Genomic DNA, 25,824 nt, shown 5'->3' on the forward strand with positions numbered 1-25,824 from the left:
GGAGCAGTCCTTGTTGAAAATTTATGTGGTTGTACAAACATATACTTCTATTTTGAGTGCTTAAATTAATTAATATTTTAGCGTTTTTGTTAGCCAACTAAAAGTATTCAACCCATGTAATAGTTGGAAAGATGTATATAGTACTAAGAATAAGGATCCTTCCAGACAAATAGCCATTTAAATGCTGTGAATAAAACAGGAGAATTTTTGTTAAATGAGTTTTCTTATATTTACTACATTTTAAAATATGATATGCATAGTTCAACAAAGTGATCACATATCTGATTTTATGTATTTGTGAAACCCACTTTGATGATTTCAGTATTGTGCATACTTCTTGATGGCAAAATTTCAAAGGGTAACCTGTAAGCAAATTTCTCTTTTCCTCTGAAGTATTCTGTTTCAAACACAGTTGATGCAATCCTGTATGAAAGATTCCCATTTTTGTATTTCTGAGACAATTTATTAATGCTTATGTATGACTGGCACCATTGTTTTATTTTGGCCTGCAAAAATGTTGGTATTGGTCCAAATTACAATTTTGCAATATTTGGTCACATTTTCTGAATCTGCTTCTCCAAAAATTCCTCAGTGATCTGTTGTGAATCACATCTGTTGTCACCAATGGAATGAGGCCTGTAGAACTTTTTCTTTAGAAATTAATTTCCTCTGTGTCTACTTTTCTCTGTGTTTAATAATATAATTTTAGACAAAACTCTTGACTTGATTAACAAATCTACATTTTTTTCTTTAGGTATTTTATACAGGTTTGTTCTTGTTTATTTGCAATTGTCAAGCACATTAAAATCTCATTGACCTTTTGTTTCTACACTCTTCATACAACTTTGCATTTTATGGAAACATTTGCTGCAAATACCTTTTATAGTAATATTCAATATGAAAGTCATACAGTTCCTAAATATATGTTCCTAGCAACAGTCATAAAATGTTTGGTTATGTCCACCATTTGGATGATATAATTTTCTTAGATATGTGCACAAAGGCCCTGATTCTATAAATGGCACAATCTCTACTTTGGAACAGATAGGTACTCTAGCCTTATTCACTCCCTATTTATTCCAGGGTTTTCTTGGCCTACACACCAGTGCTAAGTGCCTACCAGTGCCTAAATTCAATGTGGTGCCAACCATGCCAAATACGCCCACCTGAAAGTGGTAGGCGCCTACCATCCACTTTTAATTTAAGCCAATTATGAGCTGCTAATTGTTAGACACCTAGATTGGCTAGACATGCTGATCTAGGCACCTAATTCGTGTATATTGTAGCAAAAAATGGCTTACCATCATGCAGTAATTTTTGGATGTGCAAATGCTATTCACATGCGAAAAATTAAAATTTATTTATTAGCCTCAGTCTGGCAGTGACACGACTGGCAGCCAAAGATTCAGAAGACTCCAATAGCAAAGTCATTCCCCTCTAAAAATATCAAATGTCTTCATAGAAATAGCCATATATTTGTTCCATTCAATCAAAATGTATAACAAAAGTATATGCTCAGAGACTTGAAGGCAAAAACAAGGGACAAACCCCAAGAATATTGCCTCACCACCCAGTCATTGCATATGCTTAAGTAGTATTGAAAAACAATGTTCTTCGTTGTATCACAGTCATCTTATTTCTACATCTTATCTTTTCAAAGGTTCCAACGTGGCCCGTTTTGATCCTGCGTCAGGGAACCAAGATGGTAACTTGAATAAACTTTAAAGGTGGCTCAATCTCTGAAAGTATAAACAAAAACAATTTTACATTTTTTAGTAGTTTTAAATCATTTAAAAAAGCTCACCAACATACTGTACTTGTAAAAGCTTTTTAAATCATTATCTGGCTTCACGGAGGATACCTTCCTGAACTCTGAAAAGTTTACAGGCAAAAAAGCTTTTCACAAATTTCAAACTGCAAAAAAAGACACCTTGACTCTGATTCAAATATAGGTGAAACTGAATGACATCATAATGTTACACAAATGTGATGATATCACAGCTGTCAAAGTACAGTCCAATCAAAAAACAGCATTCACCTAAGAAACTAAATGTGAAGGCTGAGTTAAAGTGCTTAGCTGAAAAACCTACAGAAAAACATGCCACTCAATTTCACTATTCAATCCTCCTGGGATGTAAAGTTCCAAGTTTGAAAATCCAGCATTCTTCTCTAATACCTAAAAATTCAGCTATATTACCCCCCCCCCCTCTCTGAGGGAGGGTAGGAACTTCAAGAATGGAAAAAAAATCAAGGTAGAAATTGAATGTTTATTGTCAAGCCAATATTGGACCAGAGGAGTTGCAGGACTTGAGTGTTAATCCTGAAAAGATAAGTGCATTACTTATTGTGTATATGCAAAACATAACATAATAACAGATTTCTATACCGCATAACGCTTAGTTCAAGAAGAAAATTGTTTTTCAATACTACTTAAGCATATGCAATGACTGGGTGGTGAGGTGATATTCTTGGGGTTTGCACCTTGTTTTGCCCTCTTGGATTTTTCCCAATTTGAATTCTAAGTTCTCAAACTAACTTAAAATGCCTTGTTTTTTTATTATAACCATCAGGGATCGTGTCCTCAGGCTCCAATATCATAAATTCATATGAGTTTTGCTTTGTTTGGGCATCAGAATAGTACCCTTGAGTTGTGTGTTCTACTGTTCAAGATGGGGAGGCGAGAACCTCTGGTTTAGTCTCTGACCATATCATTAAGACTGCCAAGAGATTGTTGAGATGGTTGGAGGATGATTTTAGCCTCTTGGAGTCCCAGAGTACAGTGCCAGTGCCTTGTAATACTTCAAAACAGAGGCTTTCCAAATCTTAGTGCAATCTCTAATCTTATCTCAACTAGACTAATGTAATATTCGTACAATTTTGTATATCGCCTAGAATATAGATTAGGCGATTAATCAAACTGTATAATAAACTTGGAAACTTGGAGAATGTAACACTAGTTCTTTGTTCTAAAACATTGCTATCGCATCTACAACTACGTAGTTCAAAATACAGCAGTAAGACTCATATATGGATTATGGCAGTCAGAACAGCTGCAGCCCTACTATATGAAGCTACATTAGCTGCCCATAACCACAAAGATTAAGTTTAAATTAGGCATCATTGCCTTTAAGATCCTGGACAGGCAACATTCCCAACTACCTAACAGAGTTGGCCATCCTACTCCAAGGCACCTCCAACAGATATTCCACCAGAAATCTATTCACCTAAAATTTGCAAAATGCTGGAACCAACTAAGACTTGCATTATGACCTTGTGACCATTATCTCAGGTTCAGAAAATTCTTAAAAGCATTTCTATACCAAGACAGGGAGCCAACCCCGAAGTAACTGAAATGATAATGTAAAAGCTCATTTTCAAACTAATGCAAATCCTGGAACATACAATAAGCCAATGATGACCTACTTGAACTTGTAGCTCTGTATTTGTAACTGTACTGATCTATCTATACTAGCAGCTCTATTGAATGTCCATGTCAAACTGCCCATTGTAGTTTCCATGGGTAACTGATCCAACCTTTTGTAATGTAATCCGAGTTTGGACTAAAAATATGATTAACATAAAATCCCAGCCAGTTTGCTCCAAAAGGGGTCATCTCCTACCATTACCTCACTGATCACCTTTCTTTTGGAAGCTGCAAGGGTATTCACAAGTCAAAGTCCAGTTCTTTAGTAGAGCCACAAGAGGTCTTCTATTCACCTACAGCAGAAACTTAGAGGTCTCAATAGGGAAAGAGTGGCATAGTGGTTAGAGCCATATCCTCAGCACCCTGAGGTTGTGGGCTCAAACCCTTCACTGCTTGTGACCCTGGGCAAGTCACTCAATCATCCATTGCTCACCAGGTCAGATAGGGAAAATGCTTGAGTACCTTGATAGGTGGTGTATAAATACCTAATAAAATAAATTCCATACATTCAAAAATTCAAATATATGCATGTATTGTAACATAGAAAATGTATGTCCTAAAGAGCAGATATGCATATAAGTACTGTAAAACCTTCGATTGCAAGTAGCTTGGTTTGGAAGTATTTTGCAAGACAAGCAAAACATTTGATTAAATTTTAACTTGATATTCAAGCAATATCTTGCAATACATACAGTATACACACATCACAACTGATGGTTCTCTCTCTGACACTGCAAGAGTGTAATGACTGTTCTATATAAGCAAAGTCTTGCAATATGAGAACATACAGTATACACGCATCACATCATCACAACTGAGCCAATGGTTCTCTTTCTGATGCTGCAGGAGTGTACTGACTGTTCTAAATGAGCCAGGTCTTGCAATACAAGTATGTATAGCAATTTGTATTAAAGTTTTTGAGTTTGTCTGAGTTTCCATTATTTCCTATGGGGAAATTCGCTTTGATATACGAGTGCTTTGGATTACAAGCATGCTTCTGGAACGAATTATGCTCGCAAACCAAGGTTTTACTGTATATAGTTTTCTTGAGGCAATTTTCAAAGCTAAATTACCAGTACTTTTGCTGTGAAAATCCAGCATAGTTTGCTCAAAGAAAATTATTTATGAACATTTTATCCCGCATGCATCTGTAAAATTTTTCGTATAAAATATTCCAACTTCTCCAGACTCATAAGAACATAAGAATTGCTGCTGCTGGTCAGATCAGTGGTCCATCGTGCCCAGCAGTCCGCTCACGCGGCCCTCTGGTCAAAGACCAGCCCCCTAACTGAGACTAGTCCTACCAGCGTACATTCTTATTCAGCAGGAACTTGTTTAACTTTGTCTTGAATCCCTGGAGCGTGTTTTCCCCTATGACAGACTCCGGAAGAGCGTTTCAGTTTTCTACCACTCTCTGGGTGAAGAAGAACTTCCTTACGTTTGTACGGAATCTATCCCCTTTAAACTTTAGAGAGTGCCCTCTCGTTCTCCCTACCTTGGAGAGGGTGAACAACATGCCTTTATCCACTGAGTCTATTCCCTTCAGTACCTTGAATGTTTCGATCATGTCCCCTCTCAACCTCCTCTGTTTGAGGGAGAAGAGGCCCAGTTTCTCTAATCTTTCACCGTACGGCAGCTCCTCCAACCCCTTAACCATCTTAGTCGCTCTTCTCTGGACCCTTTCGAATAGTACCATGTCCTTCTTCATGTACGGTGACCAGTGCTGGACGCAGTACTCCAGATGAGGGCGCACCATGGCCCGGTACAGTGGCATGATAACCTTCTCCGATCTGTTTGTGATCCCATTCTTTATCATTCCTAGCATTCTGTTTGCCCTTTTCACCACTGCCACACATTGCACAGACGGCTTCTTTGACTTGTCGATCATAACTCCCAAGTCCCTTTCCTGGGAGGTCTCTCCAAATACCGCCCTGGACATCCTGTATTCGTGCATGAGATTTTTGTTACCAACATGCATCACTTTACACTTATCCACGTTGAACCTCATCTACCATGTCGATACCCATTCCTCGAGCCTGATTATGTCACATTGCAGATCTTCGCAGTCCCCCTGCTGCTTCACTACTCTGAATAACTTCATATCGTCTGCAAATTTAATCACCTCGCTCATTGTACCTATGTCTAGATCGTTTATAAAGATTTTTAAGAGCACGGATCCAAGCACCGAGCCCTGAGGCACCCCACTGGTGACACTCTTCCAGTCCGAGTATTGTCCATTTACCAGAGCAGCATACAAAGATTCCATTCTTCTCCAGTCATCTATGCATGTTCAAAGCCTGCTGGCTCCCATCCTCCTAAACACAGAAAATGAAGGGGCAGGAACCAGCAGCCTTAAGCATGCACAGATGCTCAGGGCCTCCATACCATCCATTCCTGGTGCTGTCATCAGCTAGGAGAGTTACCAGGAATGTTACTGAATGAGGAACTCTACTCCTTCTTCTCAGCGTCAACTGTTTTAGGAATGTAAGAGAAAAAATTCTGGACTCCACAAAATATGATATATCATAAAATGCAAAGGAAAAAGCACAACCCCACAGGCAAACATCACAGCAGAGGGAAGAACGAGAGAAACACTTGAATATAGCAGTCCCCCCCCCTTTTTTTTGTTGGTTGGGGGGACTTAACCTCAGTTCATAGTCAGATAGGTTTACTTATATTCAATATATATGGTATGTAAGTAGTGAGTCATTCAGGGGTTTTATTCAAATGTGTAGTGAAATTCTGGGGTTTTCCCACAAAAAACCCTAATTGCTTAATGTATAAGGTTTTATGTTTAATAGTCCTTTCTTATGGCTATGTATGTAAATGCTTTGACTACCCACAGAGGATAATCCTGCTGCCTTTTAATGAACAGTCCTATAAGTAAAATTGAGCTGCTAAATCATCAAATATTTTTTATGACAATGTGCTCCTTGTTTATTTTATTGTAGGAACACTGACCCAGAATGAGATGGTATTTAAGCGCCTCCATCTTGGTACTGTGTCTTATGGGATAGATACAATGGATGAAATTCAGAATCATATTGTACACTCTTATTCACAGGTACCTTAATGAATTTTTATGTCTTCTGCTATGTTGTTATGGTAAATCCTACTGAATTTTGAAAGCTACTCCCATATATGGTAAACAATAAGATGAAAATCACTACAGGTTCTGAAAAAGTGTTGAATAAAAACAGAAAAGGCATTCAGACCCAACCAGGTAAACTGAAATAAGTTCTGAAATTAGATTTCACCCTGACCACAACTTGTGGCCTTTACAGAGTACATTGTTTCATCCTTTTGGTAGCAACATGGAGCTTTATGAAATGTCTATCTGTAAGAACAGTATACTTCCACAGATAAGAAATTTGAGATTTGCACTATCTGGATAACTGGCTAGTAACTTTCCGTACCAAAATAGAAGTAACCTGTGCTATTCAAATCTAAGACATGGAATCATTTTTAGACACAGAGAAAGGAAAAGTCATCTTACCTTGGAAAACAAGAACAGCTGAAGACCTCCTAGATTACCCTTGAAAACATTTAAATGTGGTGTTCCATTGGCCACCAATGTATCATTGCTGTTTTAAATAATAGGTTCCAAGTTTATTATTTTCTTGATATACCATCTAAGATAAAGGGTTACAAAGAACTAGGTTATTTACTGACCTGCCACAAATGTGTAAAGAAGGCCCTGATGGGCAGTAGCCCCAGTGAACAGGAAAAGAGGCCATATGATCTTCAGAATAACAGCAACACAGACTTAAAATAAGAAACCAAAAGGCAACTATCCAAGATGGAATTTACTATGGGATGCCTCAGCGAATCCCATGGTATGCCCTTTTAAGCTGCAGTAAGCATGTGCTAGTGCTTACAGCAGCTTAGTAAAAGGAATCCTAAATGAGGAATCAATACCCATGAAAAAGCTCTTGGAATCAGTGTGAACAATAGGTAAACATTTTCAGCCCAGTGTGCTGTGGCTGTCAAAGAGAATGTTAGGAATTATTTGAAAAATTGTGGAAAACATGGTTTGAGTATTGTGGACAGTTATGGTCACCCCATTCCAATAAAAAAGATATCACAAAACCAGCAAATGTCAAAATCTGGGTTCCAGGTCTTATACCTGAATGCCCAGCATGCAATTTAGGTGCACATCTGTGGCATTCTATAACAATGATTAATATATGGAAAAATAGCTTGTTCAACTGATCATACCACATGCAGGTTATTCCCTAATGTTCCAATCGGAACACAAGTGGTGTAGGGAGAGCCCATTTAACAGTATTAAAAAAATAACATTGAGGAGAAGAGCAACTGCCCCTGAGGAAACATGCCAGTGAAACAGCTGGGTAGCCATTGGGCTATAAGATAAGTGCTCCTCCTAAAATTATTTAAAGCACCACATAGATAGATTAGGGTATAACCTGCATTAAAAATTTAACAAGACTGATTACATTACATTACATTAGGGATTTCTATTCCGCCTGTGCCTTGCGGTTCTAGGCGGATTACAATATAGAAAATATCTGGGACATTCCAGTAGAGTTACATTTCAGGATAAGAGTAAGTTACAGGAACAGTTATGATACTACAATTTCACAGAAGATAATACTTATTACAGAAGATATTACATATAGTAGAAGATAATGCATTTTACAGAGGTAATACATGTCAACTCGATCGGTTAAATCGGGTGTAGTGTAGAAGAAATTACAGTACATTCTAGATCGCAGATAAAAAGATGATATAGGTGGGTATTTCCGAAGTCGTTGATTGGGAGCTCATTGGGTGGTGGTTAGAGTGATGGGAGATATTTTTTGAACAGTAATGTTTTTATTTCTTTGCGGAATTCTTTTATGTCTGTTGTTTTGGTCAGTAATTTTGAGATGTCAGAGTCTATTTTAGCTGCCTGTGTCCCCAGGAGGTTGTCGTAAAGTTTCTTACGACAAGTACCGTTGAGTGGAGGGTAGGTGAAAAGGTTCTGTGTTCTTCTTCTTCTTGGTGGGAGGTAGTGGTGAAAACGGTTATTTAGGTAACTGGGTGCCATGCCGTGGGTTACTTTGAAAATGAGACAGTAGAGTTTGAATTGTGTTCTTGCTTTTATTGGTAGCCAGTGGGATTCAAGGTATGCATTGGTAATGTGGTCGTGTTTGCTGAGTGAGTATATGAGTCTGAGGGCTGTGTTCTGGATGGACTGCAGTTTTTTTATCGTGTTGGTCGGGCAAGGTAAGTAGAGGCTGTTGCAGTAGTCTACAATACTTAGCACAAGGGATTGGACAATGATCCTGAATTGTTCTTTGTTGAAGAATTTTCTGATTTTTCTTAGATTTCACATTGTGAAGAATGCTTTTTGGGTGATTTTTTGGATTTGTGTTTGCATTGTGCATCGTCTGTCTAGATGTATACCTAGGATTTTGAGGGCGCTCTGTATAGGGTACTTGATTGAGTTTACTTCCAGTTCTGTTAGGGATGGTTTTTTGTCCTTCTCTAGTAGTAAGAATTTAGTTTTGTCAGAGTTCAGCTTCAACTTGTGATCTGTCATCCATTTTTCCACTGTTTCCAATGTAGTTTTCAGGCGTCCTGAGGAGATTGGGTTGTTTATGTCGAATGGGAGGAGGATGGTTATGTCGCCCCAGTAAGGACACGAAATAAGTACAAGTAGTGTCTTGGGTGTTTGAGGTCTTGCTATATACAAAAATCAGCTGCAATCAGTTTGTTCAGATATAGTTGCATTCTATAACACTTCACACACATTTTAGGACTGCTACCAACCTGCCTTTGCACCTCCCATGGCCATGTCCTCTTAGGGTAACGTGCTGTAGGATTTGAGCTTACAATGTTATAGAATAGCATGTAGCATTATAGCAAGATATGCATCCAGTTCCAAATTCATTCTGATTAGTTCTAATTAGCACCCAATTATTGACACTAATTGGCTCATTAGCCAATTTAATTGGGTACACATCTTGGATCGGTGCCCAATTTTGGCCCCTATATATAGAATCTGGGGGAAAGTATACACTGAGGCCCTGATTCTCCAAAAGTGCGTCCCGATTTTAGGCAGCTGTAGACGTCCTACAGCTGTCTAATCAGCCAATCGGGATGCACGTTTTTTTAAAAAAAATGCTCCCCAGGCAGGCCTGAAGGCGCCTAGGAAGACCCGCAAGATGCCTAAGCTCGCCTACAGGCCTTAGGCGAACTTAGGCGGCCCTACGTGTCTCCCTAGTAGAGGAAGAGACGCTTAAAATGTAGGCCAGCAAAATGCTGGTCTACATTGTAAGTAGACGCGGCCGCTATACTGATCGCAGCAAGGGATCTCCCTGCTGCAATAAAATATAGCGGCCGCGGCCGCCTGTCCCATCACCGACAGGAGGATGCCTAACTCCTCCTGTCGGAACCCCGGAACCCCCTCCCCCCCCAAACTCGTAATCGCCGACAGGAGGATGGCCAACTCCTCCTGTCGGAACCCCGGAACCCCCTCCCCCCCCCAAACTCGTAATCGCCGACAGGAGGATGGCCAACTCCTCCTGTCGGAACCCCGGAACCCCCTCCCCCCCCAAATTCGTAATCACCGACAGGAGGATGCCCAACTCCTCCTGCCGGAAAGCCCAACGACCCCCCGCCCCAACTAATCTCCCTCCCCCAACTAACCTTTCAATTTTGGTCAGCTGGACGGGTCTTGCTGCTGTCCAGCCGATGGGTCTGCCTCGTGGAAATGAGACGGCATGCCCCTTCCCGGCCCATCCCCGCTAAATCTAAGGCCTGATTGGCCCAGGTTGTAGAAGCCTGGACCAATCAGGCCTTAGGCATAGCGGGTCCGCCCATCCCCACTAATCCTAAGGCCTGATTGGCCAAGGTGCCTAGCCTGGGCCAATCAGGCCTTAGATTTAGCGGGGATGGGCTGGGAAGGGGCGTGCCGTCTCATTTCCACGAGGCAGACCCGTCGGCTGGACGGCAGCAAGACCCGTCCAGCTGACCAACATTGAAAGGTTAGTTGGGGGAGGAAGATTAGTTGGGGCGGGGGGTCGTTGGGCTTTCCGGCAGGAGGAGTTGGGCATCCTCCTGTCGGCGATTACGAGTTTCGGGGGGAGGGGGTTCCGGGGTTCCAACAGGAGGAGTTGGGCATCCTCCTTTCGGCGATTACGAGTTTGGGGGGGGAGGGGGTTCCGGGGTTCCGACAGGAGGAGTTGGGCATCCTCCTGTCGGCGATTACGAGTTTGGGGGGGAGGGGGCTCGGGGTTCCAACAGGAGGAGTTAGGCATTCTCCTGTCGGTGATGGGACAGGCGGCCGCAACAACCGCGGCCGCTATACATATTGCAGCAGGGAGATCCCTTGCTGCCATAAGTATAGCGGCCGCGTCTAATTTAACCCGATTCTCTAAAGACGCCGGTTACAGAATCGGCGTTTAGTATAGGCCGATTCTGAATAGGACGCCTCTCCCGGGCGGTCTGCCTGGGGAGCATTTTTTTTTTTTAAACGTGCATCCCAATTGGCTGATTAGACAGCTGTAGGACGTCTACAGCTGCCTAAAATCGGGACGCACTTTTGGAGAATCAGGGCCTGAATGTGCTGGAACTGAGATAAAAGTCTGTCTTTCTGGGAACAAAGGGGATAATTCTATAAATGGGCATCCTGATTGTAGGCAGTGGTAGGTGTCCTATCACTGTCTAGCAGCCAATTGGGACTCATGTTGGGTTTTTTTAACCCAAGGCAGGATGCCTACACTATAGCCATTTGGTGTGGTTGAGGGAGACGCATCAGGACACTTAAGCTCGCCTAACGCTGGGCGTGGTTTTTCCTGGAAGTGGCCTTGGGCCCTATGCATCTCCCTAGGGCTGCAGCAGATGCCTGAAATTTAGGCCAGCAAAATGCTGACCTACATATCAAATAGACATGGCTGCTGGGCTGATCGCGGCAAGGGAATCCCCCAGCCACGATCAGCTGAGCGGCAGTGGCAGGGGACATCCCCCCACATGTCCCGCCAGCAGGAGGTATGCCCACTCCCTCCTACTGCTGAATTCTGCCCCCCCCCCCCAAAGCAGCTGAACAGAAGGGATACTTACTCTCTCCTGCCCCCAAATCCCCCTTCCCCCCCCCCGTTGAAGACCAGCCCACTCCCTCCTGCTACCACCTCCGGAACCCCCATACCGGGCGTTCCTCTGCTGCATTGCTGATGATGTCATCAGCAATGCGGCAAAGAAACGCTCGGAAGATAGAAGGCTGCGAAGCAGCCTGTCTAGATTGCTGCTGACACTGCTGGTTTGTTATAAGGTATTTATTTCGGTCTTGTGGTTCGAATGAAAGGGAGAGATTGGTCGGCCGGGGGGGTGTGCGTGGCGGGGGATGGAAAGATGCTACACAGGGGATGGGAGGAAGGGAGGGATAGAAGCTGCAAGGGATGGGTGGGAGGGAGGATAGAAGCTGCAAGAGTTCTATTGCACAAGGGATGGGAGGGAGGGATAGAAAGATACTGCACAAGGGGATGAGTGAGAGGGGAGGAAAGATGCACATTGGGGGAGAGAAAGGAAATAGGAAGAATTGGTGTGTAGGAGAGGAAGGGAGAGATGATCATTGTACATGGAAAAAATAAGGCATCCCTGAAAATAAGACCTAGTGCCTTTTTTGGGCCCCAAATTAATATAAGACAGTGTCTTATTTTCAGTGAAACACAGTAGATGGTATCGCAAGACTGAAACAGCCCACAATCGCTCCTACTCGCATTACATACCTAAATTATGGCATATCATCCCCTAATCCATCAGAATGCAGAACAGACTATGGAACTTCAGGAAGATCGTGAAAACCTTCCTCTTTATGAGACCAGCAAATTAAAAACCCATGGCCTTAATGACTCAGTAGCTGCACTACCGACCTATTGATACTCAGTTGCTACTCAATATAACATAAATGTTGTTTCCTACTGTAATTCAGATGTTATTTTAAACTATCAATATTTGTCATGTATGTTATGCCTCGACCGTGTATGTACTCCTGTAACCCATTCTGGGCTTGTTTGGGAGGATGGGCTAAAGAAATGAATGAATAAATAAATAGTAAGGTTATTTCCCTATAGCCTCATGCTGCTGCAGAAGGAATCCACTCTGGATTTTTCACTCTGCCTCTGTTGTACTTCACTGGGCTCTCTAACTCCACCTTTAGTTCTTTTCATCTGCACGCGTGCCTGTAGGAGTGTTTTTTTTCTGTGCCCCTGGAGCTGGATAATTTTCAGAATTTTTGTGGTCCCTCCTTCCCGATCAGCTGAGCCAGCAGGACTCACCGAAGCCAAGGCTTTGGAGAGACATGCCGGTTCAGCTGATCAGGATTCCCTTGCCGCTATCAGCTGATGGCAAGGGATCCCTCGATCAGGCAGGTGTGATTCTATAACTGGCACAGGTTAGAGAATCAGGGGGTAAGGCATTTGTTTTTTTTTAACACAGACATGATTCTATATTGGACACCAGGTGTGATTCTCAACCGCCTCTTAGGCGGTGCTGAGACCGGCATCCTATACAGAATCAGCCCCTAAGTGTTTTCACTTAGGGACCATCTTTAAAGTACAGCGCTGTGTTCACATTTCAGCGCTATATAAGTGATAAGTAGTAGTAGGTCACTCCTTTATATCGCTCCATTGGGTGAGTGCACATTGAATGCTGTATTCAATTTTGGTCACCACATTTCAGAAAAGATATAGGAGATTAGAAAAGGTACAGAGAAGAGTGACAAAAATGATAAAGGGGTTGGGACGACTACCCTATGAAGAATGGCTAAAGCGACTAAGGCTCTTCAGCTTGGAGAAGAGACAGCTCAGGGGAAATATGGTAGAGGTCTACACTGAGTAGAAAGGAATGGGTAGATGTGAATCACTTCTTCACCGTTTCCAAAAATACTAGGACTAGAGGGCGTGTCATGAAGCTACTAAGTATTAGATTGAAATCAAACTGGAAAAAATATTTCTTCACTCATCGTGTAATTAAACTCTGGCATTTGTTGCCAGAGAATGTGGTGAAAGCAGTTAGCTTAGCAGGTTTTTAAAAAGGTTTGAATAATTTCTTAAAAGTCCATAAGCCATTATTTCTAGGATAAGCAGAACAAAATCTGTTGCCAGGTACTTATGACCTGGATTGGCCACTGTTGGGAAAGAGGATACTGTCCCAGAATGGCAATATGTATTTTCGTATGTCCTTATATACTGGTTTTGTGTCTTATATACTGGTTTTGTGTTTTATAAATGCTTTTTATGGAAAACGTGTATTTGAAAATATAGTCCACATGCATCATTTTTTGTTTTCATACAAATTGTACACACCTTTGCCAGGAATGCTTTCCACCAAATGCAGCTTGTGGAACACCACCTAATTTTAATAGGATTGAGGGAGCAGTTTTCAAACAGCCATTTTACTTGGGTAAAGTACTATTTTCTCACATTAAAAAAAAAAACCCAACCAAAAACCTAAAAACTTTGAAATTAGTTTCTCCAAGAGAATCCCTAAAGCCCCATCTCTCTTGCATGATCCACTAGCAAGTGACATTGCAGATCTGTATTGGGTTGTTTCTGATGACATCAGTGCAACAATCTACATGTCTTTCTTTTGAGAGGAATTATTTACTGCTGTTTCAAGGTTTTATTAATCTGATGGGTATTTCCGGAAAGCTGTCTTTAAGAAATTGGTGCAAATAGTTTCTGTACTGGTACAAAGATAAATTCACGTAATTCATTGTTGTTTTCACCTTGCACTTGTGTTATCAGAGAATACCATTATTATTATTATTATTATTGTCATTAAAGCTTCTTGAGCTAATCAACACATAAAGCAGACAGAAGCATCTTCCATACTTATCGGTCTTGTGTTTTGTCAGTTGTTTCTGACCAGGCCTTTTTCATCTGTTGATTCCTTACCTGCCTTACAAGATAAAACAAAAAATATACTTATTTTTAGTAAAATTGCTTATTAGAAGATTTTGATATCTAGACTAAAATGAAAAATCAAATGGATACTGGGGTTTTGGGTATGTATTATCCAGACACATGTCATTGCCTAGGACTGCTTCCAGCTTTTCAATTTTACAAATGAATAGCATGTAAATGCTTGCTTTATTTGCAAGCAGCAAAAATCTTAAAGATGTACAAGTCATTTAAGCCCAAACTAATCAAATATTCAATTATTGTATCCTTTCTTGTCTTCACCTCAAACAAAATTATATATTGAAGGGTTTTTTTAATCTAGGTTAATAAAAACTGCCAGTCAGCTTGCCAGTTAGTCATTCTTATGTGCCATTGATTTTATCCCTTGTTTGTGTGCTATTTTATTATTAAGATGACAAGAGTCGAGTGGGTCCACTGTAATGTAGCGTACAGATCTATTATAACCTGATTATATTTCCCCACTGGAAGCATTTTGTGACAGAGGGCATAATCTTTAATGGAATTTGTGTGAAATTAAATTATACAAGCATCAATAAACATAACATAATTCAGAAGGAGTAAATCGGCTTAATTTATTTGTGGCTATAATGGCATCAATGTTAGCAGAATGCAAATGCAGAGGTTTAAGGCAGGAGCTGAAAAGCAATGCCAGATGAGCAGAAAAGTTAAACCCTTTATTAGACAACACTTTAATTTGATGGGCAGAATATTCACAGTTCAGTGGATCATTACACCCAGTCAAAAATAAAAAAAATAAAATCAAGAGGCTTACCCCCCCTCTTCTATTAAACTGCGCTAGCAGTTTTTAGTGCAGAGAGCCACGCTGAATGGCCCGTGCTGCTCCCGACGCTCATAGGAACTCTATGAGCGTCCGGAGCAGCGTGGGCCATCCAGCGCAGCTCCCCCATGCTAGAAACCGCTAGCGCAGTTTAATAGAAGAGGCCCTTGTTTTCAAACAGGGATTGATAAAGAGTTCCTCTAAAGTTAACAGAAAAGTGTTTGATAGTAGTGATGGAATCAAGGAAGGTTATCATTTCACATAATGCCCTAAAAGTTGTTTCTAGAAGCAGGAGGTGAATAATCAGAAATAATCTGCTTCAGTGAAGGAGATAAATTATGTCAGATATAACCGAGCCAGACTTTAGCTTTGCATATACTGTACTATGACGCAAAATTGATTGTTGCCCAAAAAACATGATTTTTAAATATGACAAGAGAATTTCTGTGGGTTTTTATAATGTACAGTTTTTGTTAAACTATTAGAGCTTAAAACAACTGTACCTCAGATTTTATGGATTTATTGAATGTTTGATTTGGGATTTTATTTAGTTAAACAGAAACAGTGATGTGTGATTTGTGTACATGTTATATTTATTTAATTGAGCAATAACTTCTGTTTGACTGGGTATTTTCTTATATTTACCCTTTCATTCTGTAATGCTCACCCAAATTTAAGTACCTTTTGTGCATATGCTAAGCTTTAGTAAAAGGACCACTTAAATGTATAGAATACTGGTCTCCACAAGGGTAAATGTACACTTATGCATGTAAATGGCAATAGCTTACCTAAGCTATAATTGCGCACATAATTGTTAGGAAAACATTCAAAGGGCATAGGCTGCTTACAGATTTCTATATATTATACAAGCAAATGTCACATTTAAGCACTAACATGTCTGTGAGCGATAGATCTGACAAAAATATTCATGCCAAAATTTTGGGAAATTGATGTGGCTTTAGCCTAGTATTCTATAGCAGTGATTCCCAACCCTGTCCTGGAGGAACACCAGGCCAATCGGGTTTTCAGGCTAGCCCTAATGAATATGCATGAGAGAGATTTGCATATGATGGAAGTGATAGGCATGCAAATTTGCTTCATGCATATTCATTAGGGCTAGCCTGAAAATCCAATTGGCCTGGTGTTCCTCCAGGACTGGGTTGGGAACCACTGTTCTATAGGGACATTTACGAACATAAGTATGCATATGCAGTAGAATAGGCTCACTACCTGCGGTAATATGATGCCTAAATGGCAGCACCCTGTTATAGAATTGCCTCCTTAATGCCCTAATTGGAGTGATTTTGTATTGGATCTTTTATATTATGTTGTTATGAGCTAGCTGTAGGACATTTATTATGAGCTATTGTAAACTGAAATTTGTTGGTTTTGATCTCTGCAAGCTCTGAATCCAATTGTGCAAAGGTAAAGATCCAGCCAATTACATTTTCTGATATAATAGACACATCATTCTTGAACACTTGGGGCATCTCTGATATAATGTAAGCTCTCTGCCATTCTGGCTTCAGTTGCATTCTTGTGTTCCTCTCCTGCTACTTGGTCCTCAGTCTACTTATTTATGCACCTCTCCTGTCTGGAATCTTTTCCATAAGGAAGGGTCGCTTCAGCCAAGTAGTTTTCTACAATTTTTTTTTTTTTACTTCTTTGGCCAACTCTCCCTCCATCCTGTTCCAATAAGCTGTGGAGTCCCATGTGTGAGAATATGCTGTCTGCTTGTCCTAGGATAAAGCACAGTTACTTACCGTAATAGGTGTTATCTGGAGACAGCAAGCAGATATTTTCACAACCCACCCACCTCCCTGATTGGCTTCTTAGCTTGCTTATGGAACTGAGGTACCATGATCAGGCATCGGGCAGGAAGGCACTCGCAAAGTTTCTTAAAACTTAAAGTGACAGTATACTTTTCATGCTGTCCATACCGAGCTCCATGGATGACATCACCCATATGTGAGTCTATCTGCCTGCTGTCTCCAGATAACACCTGTTATGGTAAGTAACTGTGCTTTCTAGTAAATAGACACATCGTTCTTGAAGCTCACCCTGTCAGATGTTCTTTAGCCTGCTTTCTATCTCAGACATGCCTGAATGCAAGATATCTTGTTTCTATCTAGCAAGTTCCAAGATAGAGAAGACCATTGCACTCCTTGTTTGTTCCACCTCATTATATATATTAAATAGTTAATGAGTATTTTGCATTAAATGTTTTGATATGAGCAGAAAAGACTTGTTTCCCGGGGAGTGTCACCTTACGCCTTCCTGTCATGTTTCTACTCTAGGACTGACCATCTGCTTTGATACAAACTGAGGGCCAGATTCTCTAATATTGCCAGTAAAATCTGACTGGTCGCTGTAGCAGCTGCAAATCTAACTATTCAAAAAAACATGAGCCATTCTCAAAGAACTGCACATGCAAATGAGATTTACAGAGGGTTGCCAAATTTACATGAGATCAGTCACATGTGCAGAATAGCTCACGAAAAGAGGCATGAGTAGATAGGAGGGGCGGAGAACTACCATCAAACGCTATGTCATTGTGTCAATCATTGGCGTGGCAGCACTATTGGATGAAGGGGAAGGGAGGGGAGGTGCAATATAGTGATGGAAAAAAATTCTCAAAAGCACACATCTCAAGCACATGTATTAAAGGTGTGTATTAAAGGCTTGTTTTATACGTGTTAGTTGAAAGCTGCCTTTATATATGTGTTCAAGACACATGCTTTTGAGATTTTTTTTCCCCATCACTATATTACAATAATTTATGTGAATAGTGTGTTTTCTTTAATTTTTATCATGAGCCACAGCCAGAAACACATGCCCAAGATACACTTTTTACAGGACCGGCACCTCCAGACCAGCCAGTAATTTTTGGCATTTAAAAGCTAACGCTTTGTTTGGAAAATCATCTGGCGATGATGCTGAATCATCTGGAGTGCTTGTTTAAATATTAATGAGCCAATTTTGTTACCATTTTAATAGTAATGACCTCGTTGTACTAGATTTGCATGGCAGAGTCAGAGGCTGCTAGGAAACTCAGAAAAGACCACAGTGAGCCGTTCTGATAATCATGCGGTAAAATACTGGTATACTAAGCCATCTGGAACTGGTGTAGCGACCATCATTAAAGGCATGGTAAGTTTTGAGAATCCAGCCCCGAGTACTTACAGTACAGCCTAAAGCACAGGATTCAAACACAAGGCCTGCGGGCTGAATCTGACCTGCCTGGCCATTTTATGCGGCCCGCAGTGACTCTGCACCGGCTTGAGAGTGATGTGGCGTTTCCTGCTCCTTGCATGTCCCTCGCCTCATCTGGAAGCCTTTTCTCTGACGTTGCAACGTCAGAGAGAAAGCTTCCGGTTCTGGCGCGGGATGCATGTAGCAGCCACCGCCCGCAGCTTTGTGTACAGAAACGACTGCGGCAGTGAGGAGGAGGGAGCCGGCCAGAAGGTAAACACCCGCCAGAGGAAGGCACAGAATGGAGGGAGGAAGAGGGGTGTGTTGGGACTCGAGAAAGAAGGAGCACAAACTTTGGACAAATGATGGAAAGAAGGAGGGAAAGAGGAAGGGAGCATAAACTTGGGCCATAGAATGAAGGGAAGGAGAGAGGGAAGCATGAATGAAAGAATGGAGAGAGTGAGGGAAAGAGATGCTGAAGTGAGAGAGGGAATAGAAAGGGATATGTGTCAATTTGAGAATTTACATATTCTGTCTATATTTTGCACAGTTCAGGAAGAAATGCATTTGTTTCTATTTCTCTGGGGGTTGTACTGCATGCAGAGTCTTGAATCTTAGGGTTTCGTTTGTATATATTAATACTTTTAGTTGCATAGGGGTTATCTATATTCTAGTAGGAATGAATGTTGAGAAGCATACATTATGCTTTGTGTAATTTAATTTTGTGGTTATCCATTATGCTTAATGAAAACTATAAGACACAGTAAGTATCCCTATATATTTTGTTATGTTCATTGTATTACATTGAATGAAGACAAGATGATATAAAAGCTAAATTTTAGTACAATGTGTCTGGTGGTCCTGGAAGTTAGGGTTTTGCATCTCAACCCACAAGTTGCTTGCAGAATGCTGTCAATCATCTTTTGAACTCTGCCTCCTTCCCAGGGAGCTGCTCTTGCCCCCTCAGTTTTTTTCTGCAAGCAAGTTGCTCAGAATTGTTTCTGCTCTGCACTGCGGTTTTATTATTTTCAGGTATTTTTTTCTAAATGTTCGGTTGGAGGCTCAGTGCCCAAAGATTCTCACTTGTTGGAACCTCTGCCTGGGAGAAGATACAGATTTGCACTGTGGAAAACTGTTGCTAACAGAATCAGCCCTTGTAAACACCAAGCTAGCCAGCCTGCTTTTGTATTTTCTGAGCTTAGGGGCCAATCCCTTGCGTAGTTTTTCACATCTCTGATTTATCAGGAACTTGAGCGCAGACTGTTTGGCTCCTTCCCAGTTTGACTGGGGTTAATAGTGTACCAGATGCACTGTCCTCTCCCCCTTCGCGGTGTAATGTTTTCTGGGGGTTGAGGCTCAATCCAACCTTGGCTCGACTTGCAGACCAAAGACTAAGTTCATCTGGTGAACCTGTGAGGCAGAATCCTCTCCATTTATCCCAGTTGCATTCCTGAGCTGAAGCAGGCAGACACATGGCACAGTGAGTAAGACTATTATAGCCTATGGGGAAAATTGTGGCAGGGGGTTTTCCAAAAGTGAATTTTGAAGGTTTCTGCAGCCAGAGCCAAGGTTCCCCACCTCTAAAACCCATTTCCTTGCATTTTTGTACTTTAGGGAAGTCCTAACGGTACGTTTTTGGTGCAATTTTAGTGGTGGCGGCCATCTTAAGCAAGCCATCTGGCGATTTTACTGGTGGTGGCCATCTTAAGCGAACTTTTTTCTAAAGCCTCCATCTGCCTCAAAACCATTCAGTTTTGCTTAAAATTGACAGGCCTTCCTACCCCTATATCATGCCAGGTTTGTACTGGCTGGCTGGCTGAGGAGAGTCCATGTCCCATGTGCAATGAAGTACACAGGGAAGGGGTGGCATCCTTGGGCTCAGCCTTCTCCAAGTCCTCCAGGGCTGGGGATCTACAGGAGGCTTGTTCCCAAGGAAATAGACCCTTTACAGAGCCCTCCAAAGGTCCATTGGCCATACACAGGTGTGCGGTGACCGCGGAATCCAGGAGAACCAACATGGGGTCCCTGCCAGGGTCCTCAATACCCCCAGTACAAGACTTCACCTTGAATTTTGTGAGCCTTATGTGGAATTCTGTTTTTTTTATATTTCAGTGACAGCTTGTGCCACAGGTTCTCAATTGGATTGAGATCTAGTGACTGAGCAGGCCAATCAATTGTCTTCACTCCCTTATTTCTCATCCATTCAAGTACAGTTTTTGCTCAATGACATGATGCATTATCATCTTGAAAGAAGTAATCACCAGGAAACAAGTTCTCTGCTGAAGGCAACAAGAGTTTCTGCAGGATTTCAATGTACTTTACTGCATTCACCATGCTCTCTACAAGATGAAGCCGATCAACACCACTTGCCGCCATACATCCCCATACCATAAACTTTGTAGGATGTTTAACTGACAGGTTAAGGCATTCAGGCTTGAATTCTCCTGGATATCTGCATACATACATTCTGCACTGATCACCCAAGAAGTAGAAAGTGTTCTCTAAATAACACTTCTCTAAGTGTTCACTAAATAACACCTTTTCTGACATTTCCTTTGTCCACTTGCCATATTACACAGCCCATGCCATTCTTTGCTGCACAGTCAGTAGTGTTTTTTTCCTAGCTTTATACCTTCTCAAACCAAATTCCAGGCACCTATGCCTCACTTTGCTTGTACTAACCATGGCTGAGCACTTGTACTGCCACACTCTCAACAACAGAGGTGACGTCTACTTCCTATTGGCAAAAGATGTGTGTCTCAACACTCGATCTTGTCTGTAACTTGTCTTTCTTGGTCGACCTGAACACTGTCTATCCTGTGATCCTCCTGTCTCTTTCTTCTTCTGAAGCAACCTGATCACTGTACTTTGATTGCATTCCACCCTATATGCAGTCTGCCTACTGGAATACTCTTCACCAAGAACCACTATTCGAACCTGGTTTTCCTCTGACAATAACTGAAATTTGGACTTTATTGTTATTTATGTTGCTGGTCAATCAGTTTGAATGAAACCAGATGCAGGCATCCCAGAAATTTATACTTCCCACCACGTAGTGAAGCTTAATGCTGATTGGTTGCAAAAATATCATTTCTGATTAGACAAAATTATGTTAACTAAGGGCCTCTTCCATTAAACTGCGCTAGCAGTTTCTAGCACAGGGAGCTGCGCCGCTCTCGACGCTCATAGAGTTCCTATGAGTGTCAGGAGCAGCGCGGGCCATTCAGCGTGGCTTTCTGCACTAAAAATTGCTAGCGCAGTTTAATAGAAGAGGGGGTAAGTCACAAATTACTAAATACAGTTTTTGAATTTCACCATGTTTGTAGGACTTTTGCACACTACTGTACCTGGGGCGAAACTTCCTATAACCTTAGTTGTAAAACCTTTACTGAAATATTTTATTTCAGTGGTGCTGTGCAAAGTGACGCTGATGAGTCAAAAACCTCATCGGAATCACTTCTCACCCTTTTATTATTCCTTTCTATTGCTGGGCTTTGGCCTCACATGTTCTTTTATATGGCATCCTCTCTGCAATCCTGTTTTTTTTATGGTCAATGTTAGTGTTACCTGTTACTCGATCTATATTGTTTTGTTTTCTTGTGCCAAGCATATATAGTATCATATTTATAATCTTGTTCATCACATTTGAACTTTTGAATTTCGTGTGTTTCTCCTTAAAACGTTCTAGTTGTTTACTTTAATCATTATACAGTATGTTAAAAACATATATCATGCTCTTAAAGATATTGGAGTTTCTTATCTAAATCTTATTACTTTTCTGCTTTTCTAGAGGCAGTCTTTATGATGAGGATCATAAGGTCTAATGAACATTTGTTCAATATTGCTTCCCATTTCATTAGAATGACATTGTCCTCATTATACATTTTTCGTTCTTTATTGATCCTCAGCTCTCTGGAGATCATTTTATAGCAGCAATAATCTAGTAAAGTTGAGAAGTGTAGTTCAGTACATACTGTATGCTTGCTCAATCTGTCTTCCCAGTGTTCTAGGTAGTCATCATTGTTGTTTTCTCTAAAGAATGATTCTTTTGGAAGGAGGTCTTGCAATTGTGCATCAGTGAAACTCAACATTGATCATGAAAGAAACAGCTAGGAAAACTATGGAGAAAAGGATTAAACACACCAGTACCCAGAAACCTCAGAGACCACTAAGAGGAACCTACTGTACTTTTCAGGCAAAGGGAGAGGGAGATATAGAATTAGAAAAGGTACGGAAGAGGGTGACAAAAATGATAGAAGGGATGGGAAGACTTCCCTATGAAGAAAGGCTAATGTGGCTAGGGCTCTTCAGCTTGCATAAGAGATGGCTTAAGGGAGATATGATAGAAGTCTGTAAAATACTGAGTAGAGTGGAATGGAATGGGTAGATATGAATCGCTTGTTTACTCTTTAAAAAAATACTAGGAATAAGGGGGTATGCAATGAAACTATTCGTACTAAGTAGTAAATTTAAAACAAACCAAAGAAAATATTTCTTCACTCAACATGTAATTAAACTCTGGAGTTCATTACCAAAAAATATGGTGAAAGCAATTAACTCAGCAGAATTTAAAAAAGGTTTGGATAATTTCCTAAAAGAAAAGTCCATAAGCCACTATTAAGATGGACTTGGGAAAATCCACTGCTTATTTCTAGGATAAGCAGTACAAAATCTGTGTGCTGTTTTGGGATCTTGCCAGGTAATTGTGATCTGTATTGGCCACTGTTGGAAACAGGATACTGGGCTTGATGAACCTTTGGTTTGCCCCAGAATATGATAACAAAAGGACACACCTGAATCAAGACTAATAGATAACATTTTTAACCTATCAGAAAGGCCATTGAATGATGTGGCTATTTCAATCTTGAAAAAAGGTATGTCCTTTGTACCAATGCCTAAATATAATGCTTTCAACACCAGAACTGATCTATTCAAATTTAACAGAAAAATGAAAATTGACTATTTTGCACATAAGAACATAATTAATATTGCTCAATCAGTAGTGAAAGGGACAGCATATGGAATCATCCTGGCAACACCAATCCTATTATACAAGTATATAAAACTTATCCTTAAAAATATTGAAGCACTAGAACATCAAAATAAGAGACCTTTTTGTTAATCTAACAAGGGATAAGAAAGAGGCCATCATTTCCTGAAAAAAATATCCATCAATAGTCATAAAACAAGCAGAAAAAGGAGGTGCAGTGGTCAGCATGAAACAAGATTATGTTGCTGCTCTTCATAGACAGGTTCAGGATGAGGACAAGGAAGATAGCCTTTTCAGAGATCCTGCCAGTACCGAGGGCAGATGCAAGGAGACAGATCGAGCTGCAAGCAATAAACGGATGGCTGAGGAGATGGTGCGATGAGGAGGGTTTCCACTTTGTACGGAACTAGACAACCTTCCTGGGGAAAAACAAGCTCTACAGGAGAGACGGACTGCACCTGAGTGCGGCTGGGACGAGGATGCTGGCACGCAACATCCAGACCAGCATAGACATGGCTTTAAAACTGATAACAAGGGGAAAGCCGATAGTCGATCTGACCTCGACACATCGGACCACAGTATCAAGCAAGGATACTGAATCAGGAAATGGCAATAGAGGGCTCGAGACTGTGTGGACATTTTCTGGACTAAAACCCAAAGACACCTTGCAGGGATCAAAGGAACTTAAGGAACTAAAGAGCGACAAAATGAAGAAACAGCCGGAAACAGAGGGCTATCCAAAGTCGAAGAAGCGGACGGGATAGACACACCACAGGAGGAAGGTGAACAGAACGAGGCTCGGGGACTGGCAGACCGTGAGGGGATCGACAGGAGCACCAAACCACGAGGAGAACCAAATGAGAAAGTAACCAACTGGGACTTAATTTGCCTATATACAAATGCCAGGAGCCTAAGGACAAAAATGGGAGAGCTAGAAGTTATAGCCAGTAAAGAGGACTTGGACATAATAGGAGTCACAGAGACATGGTGGTCCGAGGACAACAAATGGGATGTGGCCCTGCCAGGGTACAAACTCTATAGGAGGGACAGGACACACAAGAAGGGTGGAGGAGTAGCACTGTATATAAAGGACTCCATTCCTTCATCCAGGATGGAAACGACAGTAAGGGCGGACAGCTTGGAAGTTCTTTTTTACCCAGAGGGTGGTAGACGCATGGAACGCTCTTCCAGAGGTTGTGATAGGCCAGACCACAGTACAGGGGTTCAAGGAAGGTTTGGATAGGTTCCTAAAGGATAAAGGGATTGAGGGGTACAGATAGAAGCAGAGGTAGGATATAAAAATGGTCAAATCACTTCACAGGTCAAAGGACCTGGTGGGCCACCACGGGAGCGGACCACTGGGCGGGATGGACCTCTGGTCTGACCCAGTGGAGGCAACTTCTTATGTTCTTATGAGAACTTTTATAAAAAGAAAAAAAATGCCTAGTAACTTTAAGAAAAAAAGTGGTGCACATATTAAGACATCAGAAAAGCAGCAAGATTCCTGATTGATAAGGAATATGTAAAACCCTTATCCCAGAACTTCAGTCATTTATGTCTTACCCAAAATTCACAAATCACTTGTTTTACTACCTGGTAGACTAGCAGGGCCGGATTCTGTATAGGACCGCCCGGTCTCAGCAGCAGCCTAAGTAGCTTTTGAGAATCACTCACAGGCTTCCTATATGGAATCGTATCTGTCCTGACTGACAGACGCTTAAACCCACTTAACCACCCTGATTCTCTAACCAGTGTCCATGTCACAGGTGCCAGTTAGAGAGCTGTATTGTCGCTGAGCTGATTGCCACAAGGGAATCTCCCTGCAGGCAATCAGTTTAGCGGCCGTGGCAGAGAATCCATTCCCTCTACGAAGTTGTCCAGCAGGAGGGATATCCACTCCTTCCTGCCAGAACCCCCGAAGCCCTCCCCAAATGTCCATAGCAGGAGGAGTGCCCAATATGTCCTGCCACTACCCCCCCCCCCCCCGAGACATCTCTTGGCAGGAGGGATGCCCAATTCCTCCTGCCGCCACCCTCCCCCCCCCAAGACATCCTCCAACAGGAGGGATGTCCACTCCCTCCTCCTGGAACCCCCAAAGCTCTTCCCCCCCACGAATGTCCATGGCAGGAGTGCCCAATTCCTCCTGCCACCACCCCCAAGACATCCCCTGGCAGGAGGGATTCCCACTCCCTCCTGCCGCTGGCCCCATCCTCCCCCGAAGCCTTCCAAATACTTCCCGACTCCACCCATGACACTCCTAGACACCCCACAATCCCCCTGCCACCTCCCCATATCTTAATCTGATGGCCGGCAAGAGGGATGCCCAGTTCCTCCTGCAAGCAGGCTCACCACTTCCAAATGGCAGGCCTTCCCCTTCCTAGTGCTTCTGAGATGCACCGGGTAGGGGCCTAAAGCCCTGATTGTCTCAGATGTCAATGGCCCCTCCTGTAGGAGAGGTTTTTAAGCCTCCTTCCCATGCATCCTGGGATGCACGGAAGTGGCCTAAGACTCT

General features: G+C 41.8%; 1 protein-coding gene across 7 annotated transcripts in view; it reads left to right on the plus strand.

The window, feature by feature from the left end:
* ATP9B (ATPase phospholipid transporting 9B (putative)) overlaps window positions 1–25,824 on the plus strand; it is a 668,517-nt gene that overhangs the window by 457,766 nt on the left and 184,927 nt on the right. For all 7 annotated transcript variants that reach the window (XM_033934419.1, XM_033934424.1, XM_033934423.1 and 4 more), the window contains one exon: window positions 6,376–6,488. In XM_033934419.1, coding sequence (XP_033790310.1) covers window positions 6,376–6,488 — 113 coding nt within the window. The remainder of the gene's footprint in view (window positions 1–6,375; window positions 6,489–25,824) is intronic.

This window comes from Geotrypetes seraphini, chromosome 2 (assembly GCF_902459505.1).
Source record: "Geotrypetes seraphini chromosome 2, aGeoSer1.1, whole genome shotgun sequence".
Lineage (NCBI taxonomy): Eukaryota > Metazoa > Chordata > Amphibia > Gymnophiona > Dermophiidae > Geotrypetes > Geotrypetes seraphini.